General features: G+C 42.0%; 1 protein-coding gene across 2 annotated transcripts in view; it reads right to left on the bottom strand.

The window, feature by feature from the left end:
• Positions 1–1,590: 1,590 nt before the first annotated feature.
• Positions 1,591–11,989, bottom strand: part of MCCC1 (methylcrotonyl-CoA carboxylase subunit 1) — a 67,615-nt gene continuing 57,216 nt past the window's right edge. The window contains exons 15-19 of one of the 2 annotated variants that reach the window (XM_080654022.1): positions 10,442–10,491; positions 6,115–6,252; positions 4,818–4,925; positions 2,696–2,767; positions 1,591–1,956 (exon numbers count right to left, since the gene is read on the bottom strand). In XM_080654022.1, the coding sequence (XP_080510148.1) occupies positions 1,858–1,956; positions 2,696–2,767; positions 4,818–4,925; positions 6,115–6,252; positions 10,442–10,491 (467 nt within the window). In that variant the 3' untranslated portion in view covers positions 1,591–1,857. The remainder of the gene's footprint in view (positions 1,957–2,695; positions 2,768–4,817; positions 4,926–6,114; positions 6,253–10,441; positions 10,492–11,989) is intronic. The other variant, XM_080654023.1, reaches the window with a different exon arrangement.

The following is an 11,989-nucleotide window of genomic DNA, read 5'->3' as shown; positions in this document are numbered from 1 at the left end:
TTTCTATATATATATATAGACTTAAATGTTGACTTATTTATTCTACTTTTTTTTGTTTGTTTAATCCTCACCTAAGAACATTTTTCCCATTGATTTTTAGAAACAGTGGGAGGGAAGGGGAGACACAGAGAGAGAAACATTGATGTGAAAGAGACACGTCGATTGGTTGCCTTCCGCACACACCCCGACCAGGGCCAGGGAATTGAGCCTGCAACCGAGGTATGTGCCCTTGACTGGAATTGAACATGGGACCTTTCAGTCCATGGGCTAATGCTCTAGTCACTGAGCCAAACCGGCTAGGGAAATTTCTTCTACTTTTTAAAGTATAGTAAACTATATTCTTAGAAAAGTAGTCAAGTGCTGCACAACGATGTTTTTGTGAAGGACTGCTTACATCTAGGACAGTGGTCCCACAAGATTATAATGGAGCTGAAATTTTCCTACCGCCTAGTGACATAGCCATCAGAGCATCATAGCGCAAAGGCTGCAAAACCCAACAGGGCTGTGGTTGCCATGGCAAACAGCTTTAAGCTGGGTGTGGATGCGGTGACACTGGGGAGCTTCTAGAGGTGTTCCTGAGGAATTAGCTAATGAGGAGTGCATAGCTGAAGAAGAGGCAAGAGAAAAAGAACCAGCAGAAGAAAAAAGAAGGCCCAACCCCCAAGGAAATTCTTAGTGAAAGCTGTTAGCAGAAGCTTTTGCAGGTTGCATCAAGCTCCTTAAAAAGTTTGAAAACACGGACCCCAACACTGAAAGGTTTTCATTAATAGGAATGTTCATGATGCCTTATGTACTTGCAAGCAAATCTCTGATAAAAAAACAAAAACAAAAACAAAGAAACAAATGGAGTTAATGACCATGGACATATTTCTGAGGAGCCACCCCTCCTCAGGAGGAGCCTGGGGCAGTCCTTCCGGAGGTGCTCCAGAAGAAGGCACTGCTCTCGTAGATACAGCTCCTGGAGTGTCACAGCCCTGAAGATACAGCAGGGGGACCAGAGGCGGACGTGGAAGACACATCTTGATGACCCTGACCCTGTGTAGGTCTAGGCTAATGTGTGTTTTTGTTTTAGTTTTTAACAAAAGGTTTAAAAAGTAAAAAAAAATAAACGTAAATAGAAAAAAGCTTATAGAATAAGGATATAAAGAATATACTGTACTATTTTTGTACAGCTGTATAATGTGCTTGTGTTTACCGCTGTGTTACAGTTGCCTACAGTATTCCGTACAGTATCTGTTGTTAAGTGGTGTGAGATTGTATATATATTTGTACAACCTGAGTAGGTGCAATAAAGGCAGAAGCCGTCTAGACAGAAACTTTCCAATCACAAAGACAAGAGCTAACACCCATGCCTGTAAACTCCCCAAATAAACTCCCTAATAAGGTGAAAACAAAACCTCGGTTGAGTTTAGCACTAGCCATCTGTCCCTGAAATGTGTTACTGTCATTTTTGTCATGATTGTGACTGGGAAATAACCCAATAAGTTAAATGACCTTCTCTCCTCCACTCATTCTCGTCTGATAAAGTTGCGCCCGTCTTCCTAAAAGAGACCACATTGTATAAAATTTGAGGCAGAAGCAAGCCATATTAGCTTCCAATAAAAAAGTATAATTCAATGTTATTAGTATGAAATATTTTAAGATAATTTATTATTTGTGATCAAAGTGTATGATTCTCAAATATGAAAGGGCTTTAACATAATCATAGAATCACTGAATAAAACTGCTGTTTCCAGACCCCGAGAAAAGCAGGAAGGCACTTGCTCTTTTGGTGTAGAGATACTGCACTTAAGATGTTGTTTCACCGGCCATCTCTTTGAAGGGAGTGTATTCTGCTTCCCTTTCGTTGGATTCCTCTTACTCAAACTCGACTAACGGAGCGTGTCTGTTGGCCTGAGCGCCTTCTTTGTAGAGCACTCTCTTGATGGTGCCGTCCTTCGGAGCCTTTATGGTGTGCTGCAGGGACACAAGACACGACAGGCAACGGTTGTGACACTAACGAGGACCAAGCACATACCGAAGTCAGAGTGAAAGGAAGCCAACTGCTTTGATGTTATGTTGTCTATCAATGTTTCCCAACCATGTTCACGTCACAGAACAGAGAAAATAACATGTTCATGGTGCGCCAGTGAGCTGACACACCTGTAGCCCACCCAAGGTCACCAACTAGGAAGCTCCCAACCTTCACAGTAGAATCACACCTGGGAAGCTTTTAAAAAGCGTTGGGGCCCTTTCTGGGAGATCCCAGTTTCAACGGGTGCAGGGAAGTAGTTTTTAAAAGCTCCCAGGTGTGGCTGACAAAGTGTGGCCAGGTCTGAGAACCACTGGCCTATAATTTCCAACCACCTGAAAACCTAAAGAGCTAATTTAATATGACTGAGCTTTTCACCTTGACACGGAGCGTTGGCACCCTAGGTTTGGCCCTGGAAAATACCCATAGCTAATATTCAGTTGGGTTATTGCCTGAATCTAAGATATTAATGATTTCATTCATTTCATAATCAAACGACAGGTACGATTTCACAAAATTAAAATGAGAAGAATGTTTGTTTTTTCCCGCAGTTAAAGCTTTATCAGCTCATGGCTCTTAATATGTAAAATGGTATTAACTTACTAAATAAGGGAAAAGAACAATTAGGTCTGCTAACTGCCCACAGTTTACCTGGCAACTGACCTCACGATGGCACGTACTTACCTCCATCTTCATGGCGATCATGACCATTAGAGAATCTCCAGCTTTCACCTTGTCTCCAGCTTTTACAAGCACCTAGGGGTCCAGAGGGACAAGTTAATCCTTGGGAACACAGAGGTCCTCTGTGGTCCACAGAGCTGATACATAAATGAACACAGCGGACGCATGAGTCTGTGGTTGTCCTGTCTGCCAAAGACAAATGCAGAGACCTACAGGGCAGCCTGGCATCGCTGGCACTGTTGTCAGCGGGAGGCACTACTTGGTTCCCCATTCCCACCCCCAAGCCATCTAGTTTTCCTTGAAGCAGATTAATATGTCTTATGTATCTTGAGACCCTTCATGAGTGTACAGACAAGACATACTACCCATGCACATGGACAGCAGTGTGGTGATTGTGGAGGGAAGGAGGGTGGGTGGAGGCAGAAGAGGGCATAGAAGAGATAAATGGTGATGGAAAAAAGAAAAGGAAGAAAGGAAGGAAGGAAGGAAGGAAGGAAGGAAGGAAGGAAGGAAGGAAGGGAAGGAAGGGAAGGAAGGAAGGAAGGAAGGAAGGAAGGAAGGAAGGAAGGAAGCTGAAGGAAGGAAGGAAGGAAAGGAAGGAAGGAAGGAAGGAAGGGAAGGAAGGAAGGAAGGAAGGAAGGAAGGAAGGAAGGAAGGAAGGAAGGAAGGAAGGGAAGAAGGAAAGAAAGACATACCACCAAATGGGGAGAACTACTATCCTTGAATGTCTTCACCATAGTAGAATAGAAGGGCTTGCCTCTGTTTGTCTAGTTTTTAGGTTGTCTAGGATATAGTGTTTCAGGTCCTCTGGCCCAGTGCAGTAAATAGACTATCTTCAGGTGAAAGAATTATACTTGTTGGCAACCCCAGAAAAATCTATTTTCCTTTTTATATGTATAAATGAACTCATGCAGCCCATATGGTCTCACTGTTTGCTTGTTTTTGCTAACAGAGTTACCAAGGAGTGTTTGGAAACACAGTAAACTCAGTCTCTACAGTCCATGTGTAGAACCAAAACTATGAAAAATGAGAAAGAGCCTTGAAAGCCCCCCAAATCTGCAATGCTGGGTGAGGCCTTGGTGTCAGAGGAAATCAATGGTCTGGGTTTAGGGCCGTTTTGGGGAAAACATGCATCTTTAAATGTAAGACCCTATTCTGCACCCTGTGCAGCAATGCCCACGTCCTGGGAGGCCTGTGAGGACCGAGAGTGAATGAGTCTCCAGCTCACACTGCCTCTCAGCAAACATTTCTAGGGGAACGTTTGGTGAAATCACTCAAACTATTTAAATAGTTTTTTTCTTCTCTTTTTGGAGTGGTACCAAGCAGATACAGTTGAATTTTTAAGACTTAAATTAATTTGAGGGCACGCTACTACATTCAAGTATTTAAAAGGAGATGTCTGACCTATTACCACTTGAGGGTATATCAGTATGGATCTCAGCTCTGGATACATACTGCACTCAACACCAAACCACGTTGTTCTCCACCAATACCAGTCTTTCACATTTTAACACTGATGCAGTTATGTACTTTAGAGAAAATGTCATTATTCATGACAAATTACTGTTAAATTTAACAGTACAAAACAACCCTTTTGCCGTGGCCGGTGTGGCTCAGTTGGTTGAGCACCAAGGTCACCGCTTCGATTCCCGGGCAGGTCACATGCCTGGGTTGTGGGCTTGATCCCCAGTAGAGGGAGTGGAGGAGGCAGCTGACTGATGTTTCTCTAATTGATGTTTCTTTCTCTCCCTCTCCTTTCCTCTCTCTCTTAAAAAAAAGAAGTCAATGAAAACATGTTTAAAAAAGACAGCCCTTAAGAATAATGCTTGGTGAATACTCTTATTTTAATCATAACAAGACAATTTAAAGTATTTGTACTTTTATGGAAATTCCCATTTTCAAAATTTATGTTAACAGTGTTTATTGTAAATTAGGTAAATTGGTATTTTCACTGAAGACTGTAATATAGAACTTGAATCTATCATAGAGTCCCTTGATTTCTTGAAATGAATGCTTTCCAATGAATGACATTTAGAGAGGAGAAAAAGAACATATATGGCATAGTTCAACAAAGACGTCTATTGGGCCTTATTGGGCATTATTCTGCACACATTCGCATGGTTACCTTCTCAACGGTTCCAGTCATGGGCGCTATGGCACCTGCCTGAATTCCTTCTGAGCTCACAGAGGACAAGTATTTGGGGACTGGAATATCAAACTGAACAGTTCCTTCCTATAAACAGGAAACAAACCAGAAATGAAATCAATATCTTGTTCCTGTAATTTTACTAATATACCTGACGTAATGATTATTTTCAAGCTATCTGTTAAATATTCGTCGTCTTTAACACCGGGTTCTAATCCAGCTTTGTGACCTTAAGAAAATTACTAAACTCCTTGGTTTCGGTCCCCATTATGCAGGAGTAATGGTATACAAACCTCAGAGGGGATGCAAGGGATTAATACATATATAGCTGTTGGTAAAAGACAGCCACTGACTGGAGGTTATTTTTAGTAACATCTCCGCCATCAAGTGCTTAGTCTGAGGGAGGAACTGTTCTTAACAATTATATTTATATAATTGTCACAATAACCTTATGAGGTAGGTATAGTTATTATTCCTGTTTATAGATGAGGGAACTGAAGCCCAAGGTCACACAGCTGCTCAGTGGTTTGAATTTGAATGAAAGCAGCTTCATTTTCCAGAACGTAAGCTCTTCGCCACTCACCATCCTGCCTCCTCCATCATATGGTCACAGCGTACTGACTATGGGAAGGAATGCCTGGCAAAGTGAGGTCATCCTCGACTCCATATACTTTACTTGATGACTAAAGGCACCTCATCACGAAGGACTGTGATCTGTGAGATGGTTCCCAAATGTGAGAAGACTCTGAAGAGACCACAGTATAATTGATAACCCATGCAGGACCCTAAGGTCTCTTGATAAATTCCTAACCAAATCCACGCAAAGCCTGCCTCCATCATCTGCCAAGAGCACACCACTCACCCCACTCCCTTCCTACTGAACACCTTGCCCCCGGGAACATCTGGTCCAGCTCCTCTCCCAATGGCCACCTCCTCCCAATTCCCCAGGTTTCAAGTATCAGGAGGATGGCGGTTGGGGAAAGTGTTAAGGTATCAAATCCCTGAGAGAACAGGCCCACTGAGCAGGGAGATATTCTGACAAGAAGGGTGTAAGGACATGTTTCAGAATTAAAGGAAGAAAACGAGTATGTGTCTATCAATGAGAATCTGTGTGAACAAAAGAACAAGAGAAGGCGGGAATATGGCAAAGAAACAGAGTGGAGAGGGAAACACAGAAGAGATTGAAGGAAGGAAGTGGATCTTTCTAATCCCCTTATCTCTGGTCAAGCAATTTTCTCCCAACACCAACAGAGTTATTACAAAGAAGAGACCTTACCACAGAAAATAGGTAAATTGTGTTTTCCAGGATAATTAACTTAGTTTTACTAGAAACTCCATTTATAGAACATTTCAAGTAAGTACAGTCTCCCTCACTATGAAGATCACCGAGTACTTGGAAAGTTTTATCTCCAATCTAAAAAAACAGAAAAAAAAAACACAAAAAAACAGAGAAGATCCTTAAAGTAAACGAACAACACTACATAATTAATAAAATCAGAATTAGTTTCAAAAGGTAACAGGTAAAATGTCTTTTTTTTTTTTAAAGTCATGTAGAAACTTTCCCCTTAAGATACATAAACGAAATACTCTAGGTAGAAACAGTAGTAAGATAATGAGAGGAAAACATAGTTACATAACATATTCATAGCACTCACAATGCTACAGATAAAGGTTCATGCAAGAATAGCAATACATGTGAAATAGATGTATAAATCAAATTAAGCAAAATTATTAGAATTTTGTTGGGAATATATATGTAGTACATGTTTGCATTCATTTCTGAGTATCCAAAGTCAAGTTTAGTTTTACTGTGCCTAAGTCAGTAGTGAAAAAAGCCAGAACCACATAATTAGATGGTATTTCTTTTATCTCACCAGCATGTAGATCCTATTTATGGGTTTCAGTTGTGATTTAAGAAGATAAGTTAGCTGGATATTGACCACAATTTTCTCTAAGAGAAAGTTCCAAAGAACAGATTTTACACTTAAATCTTTCAAGGTAGCTGGCAAAAGGACATGAAACCATTCTGTTTTAAAGAATGTTTTCTCTCATATATATTCAAACAAAATTCCCCTTACATACAGAAAATCCACTCTTCTGTGTTTATTTTTCATCTCAATTCCCATGATGTTAGTGTCAAAATCCCGTGGCTACTCTTTTCAAATATATTATGTAGGCTAAGGTGAAATAGGTTATACTGCAGTATTTATACACTGCTTTCATCTATCCTAAATTAAATATGCTTTGTAACCCACTCAAATGGCCATTTGAAACTTGGTAAAATTCTAAGGATATAAAGGTTAGATTGGGAACAGTTTTGTTTAAAGGTTTACAATAGCACATTGTAAATTTGTGAATGTAGTTCCATGAGTAGATTAGAACAAATCTGCCATTTTACCAGTTGTCAAGGGACAAAAAGGGGTCACCAAAATCAGTATTATATAAAATTTATTATATAACATTTAAAATACTTAGAAAATTCTCAATTTTGGCATATTGAATGGCACAGACACTCCCCAGATAGCTTTAGGAAACTGAAGTTATTTTAAAAAGGGGATGAAGAGTCACAGGGATGTAAAGTACAGCACAGGGAATATAGTCAATAATCCTATATAATAAAAGGCTAATATGCAATAGACCGAACAGTGGAATGGCCAGTCGCTATGATGTGCACTAACCACCAGGGGGCAGACACTCAACACAGTAGCTGCCCCCTGGTGGTCAATGCGCTCCCACAGGGGGAACGCCACTCAGCCAGAAGCCAGGCTCATGGCTGGCAAGCACAGCAGCAGTGGCGGGAGCCTCTCCCTCTGTGGCCGTGCTAAGGATGTTTAACTGATGGTCTAAGCCAGGCACTGGGCCTCAGCCGGCAGTGGGACATCCCCTGAGGGCTCCCAGACTGTGAGAGGGTGCAGGCCGGGCTGAGGGACCCCCCAGGCCTCTAGCATTATAATAATGCTGTATGGTGCCAGATGGGTACTAGACTTATCAGGGTGATCACTTTGTAAGTTATATAAAAATCTGATCACTTTGTTATACACCTAAAACTCATATGATACTGTATGTCAAATGTAATTGAAAAATTTAAAAGGGAAAAAAAAGTACCAATATGAATTACAACTCTTATAATTAAGGGAGGTAGACTTCCCATAATTTTTCTCACTGATAGAAAGAAAACCAATGTGTCTCTCCAAGTGCTGGGCAATCAAAAGCTTATCTATAATAATAAAAGCACAATATGCTAATTAGACTGGACAGCCAAACGACCTTCCGGATATCCTTCCAGACGAAGCCGCTGTAGTGGGGGCTGAGGCAGAGGCAGTTAGGGGCGATCAGGCAGGCAGGCGAGCAGTTAGGGGCAATCAGGCAGGCAGGCAGAGTGGTTAGGGGCAATCAGGCAGGCAGGCAGAGTGGTTAGGCGCAATCAGGCAGGCAGAGTGGTTAGGGGCGATGAGGCAGGTAGGCAGAATAGTTAGGGGCAATCAGGCAGGCAGGCGAGCAGTTAGGGGTGATCAGGCAGGCAGGTAAGCAGTTAGGGGCAATCAGGCAGGCAGGCAGAGTGGTTAAGGGCAATCAGGCAGGCAGGCAGAGTGGTTAGGGGCAATCAGGCAGGCAGAGTGGTTAGGGGCGATGAGGCAGGTAGGCAGAATGGTTGGGGCAATCAGGCAGGCAGGTAAGTGGTTAGGGGCGATGAGGCAGGCAGGCGAGCGGTTAGGAGCCAGTTGTCCTGGATTGCGAGAGGGATGTCCAACTGCCAGTTCAGGATCTGGCCTAAACCAGCAATCGGACATCCCCAAGGGGTCCCAGATTGTGAGAGGGTGCAGGCCAAGCTGAGGGACCCTCCCCCCGCATGCACAAATTTCGTGCACCGGGCCTCTAGTTATTAACAAACCCATTTTGCAGGATTTGAAATCTCTTAGGTCTTATTAATAATGATTTATTCAATTCTCTGAATTTGTACCTTACTATAGAAATTTGCTTGAGTTCTCACATTGTTGTTTAACTCTTTCAGCATTTCATTTGCCAGTGTAATGGATTTCTTTTACTTGAGGGCTAGTATGAAAATTTTGACTAAAGATTCTCAAAGAATGACCTGTGGATCACTTGGGGTTCTTTCAGGGGGTCCACGAAATCAAACTATTTCACAATAATACTAATGTAATTTGCCCTTTTTAACCCACATTCTCTCATAAGTGTACAGTGGAATTTTCAGAGATGCAGGACATGCGATAATGTTATCACTCTGTGGCAATGGAATGTGTGCTTGTGTAATCTTAGGTTCTAAACTCGTCTCAACTTATCCTACAACGCAACAATAAAAAAATCAATCTGATTTTTAAAAAATGGGCAAAGGACTTGAATAGACATTTCTCCAAAGAAGATAGACAAATGGCCAATTAGCACATGAAAAAATGTTCGACATCATCAGCCATCAGATAAATGCAAATCAAAACCATAATGAAATACTACTTTACACCCATTAGGATGGCTTTATAAAAAGGAGAAAAAAAAGTTGACAAGAATGTGGAGAAACTGGAACCCTTGTGCACTGTTGGTGGGAACATTAAATGGTGCAGCCACTATGGAAAACAGTATGGTAGTTCCTAAAAAATTAAAAAAATAGAACTATCATATTTATGATCCAGCATTTCTACTTCTGGGTATATGCCCAAGAAAATTGAAAACAGGGTCTCGAAGAGATATTTATACACCTACTATTATGTTTATAGTAGCATTATTCACAATAGCCTAAAGGTGGAAGCAACCCAAGTACCCATCAATAGATGAATGAATAAAAAAAAAAGTGGTATATACAGTCAATAAAATATTAGTCAGCCTTAAAAAGGAAGGAAATTTGGACACATGATACAATATGGGAGAACCTTCAAGACATTATGCTAAGTGAAATAAGCCAGTTCACAAAAGGACAAATGCTGAATGGTTTCACTTATGAGTCACCTAGCAGCCAAATTCATAGAGACGAAGTGGAATGGCAGTTGCCAGGGGCTGGGGGAAGGAGGAGTACGATGCTCTTGTTTAATGGGTATAGCGTTTGAGTTTTGCAAGAGGAGAAAAGTTCTATGCATGGATGGTGGCGATGGTTATACAACAATGTGAACGCAATGCCACTGAACTGGACACTTAAAAATGGTTAAAATGGTAAATTTTGTTACTTATACTTAAAAATATACATCAAAATAATTAAAAATGTTCTCAGTTTAATTTTCTGTACAGTAAAAATTAATAGGTGTAACTAATACAAACAAAGCTCTTTAGGGAGTTTCAGTGATTGTTAAGAATGTACAGGGGTCCTGAGACCGAAAAGTTTGAGAACCGCTGCTTTAGATATAAATATATCCACACACTTCAGTGTCTGACTCAAAGCTATTATTTTTTGCCAACTTTTGAATCACAGCCAAACTGAGGACAAAATCAGAAAATGTATAGGGGGTAGTGTCCTCCAATTGGTCTGAAATAAAAGCACATGACATTCTCCTAAGTATAGACAGAACGGTCAGTGGCTTAAGAGAAACCGGAGAGCATAAAAAGACCATTCTCAGTATGAGAGAGATCAGATGTAGAACAAAACCACAAAGGCTTACCTGCATGCTATATGACCCATCCTGATTGTATGTTACAGCTATGGCTACATCTTCAGGGGATAAAAATTAAACAAAATTAGAAGACCTTCATTTTATTCAGTAACTGAGATTCCAAAAATCTGATTTTCAACATAAAGATAACTAGCTGTTAGGGATAGCAACATCTGTTAACTCCCTGGCAATAAAGATTAAAACAAAAACAAAACAAAACAAAAAAACACACAACTTATCAGGCAGGTTTCAAAAAAGGTGAATTTCAAACATTTCCTCTTTAGAAATGGAGTTTTAGCTTTTTAAGACTGTAGGCTATTTTAGGTATTTTTTTTTTCTATAAGAAAGGCTGCATTGTTATGGTAAAAACTGTAATTAATTGGGAAAAAGAAGTTCTGGTTTAAGATCCAAATCTGCCATCTGTGTGGCATGATCATCTCTGTGATCTTGACTAAGTCACTTAAAATCTCCAGGTCTTGGTTTTCTGATCCATTTGACCCATTAAATAGATGAGATGTAACAATGATGATATCAATGTGAAAGTACTTTATAAACTGTAATAGATTATCCTATCTAATAAAAGAGTAATATGCAAATTAACCATCACTCTGCTACACCCACAAGCCACGCCCACTAGCCAATCAGGAGCAAATATGCAAATAAACTCAACCAAGATGGCTACGGCCAAAGAGAGCAGGAGGGAGGCATGGGTTTCCCCGGCGATGGAGGAAGCCAAGCTTTCCGCCTGCCCTTGCCAGCCTAGGCCTCCACTCAAGGCTACAAAGTTTCAGTGATAGAAGATACATAAATCCAAACAGAAATGGCGGCAGCCACGGAGCTGGAAAGAGCAGGAGGCTAGGGTTGCCCCCGGTGATGGAGGAAGCCAAGCTTTCCGCACACCCTGGCCGGCCCTGGCCTCCGCTTAAGGCTACAAAGTTTCAATTATAGAAGATACATAAATCCCCCCAAAAATGGCTGCCGCCATGGAGCAAGCAGGAGGCTTGGCTCTGCTCCAGGCTACAAAGTTTCAATTGTAGAAGATAAATAAACCCCAGATACCAGGGCCTCCACTTGGGTCACCAGGGGGCGTGGCCGGCCTGCAAACCACCACAGGCCCCTCGCCCAGGCCGCTCCACGCCCCAAGGGAACCCCCACCCTGATCCGGGACACGCTTCAGGCCAAACCAGCTGGCCCCCACCCGTGCACCAGGCCTCTATCCTATCTAATAAAAGAGTAATATGCAGATTGACCATCACTCCAACACACAAGATGGCTGCCCCCATGTGGTCAAAGATCCTGCCCCCATGTGGACACAAGATGGCCACCACAAGATGGCCAGCAAGGGAGGGCAGTTGGGAGGGACCAGGCCTGCAAGGGAGGGCAGTTGGGGGCGATCAAGCCTGCAGGGGAGGGCAGTTAGGGGTGACCAAGCCAGTAGAGGAGGGAAGTTGGGGGCGACCAGGCCAGCAGGGAAAGGCAGTTGGGAGGGACCCAGGCCTGCAGGGGAGAGCAGGTGGGGGGGACCAGGCCTGCAGGTGAGGGCAGTTGGGGGGGACC

The sequence above is a fragment of the Plecotus auritus genome, assembly GCF_963455305.1.
Source record: "Plecotus auritus genome assembly, chromosome: 2".
NCBI classification, from domain to species: Eukaryota; Metazoa; Chordata; class Mammalia; order Chiroptera; family Vespertilionidae; genus Plecotus; species Plecotus auritus.
The sequence above is the reverse complement of the archived record's forward strand: the minus strand, read 5'-3'. Positions and strand labels throughout refer to the sequence as shown.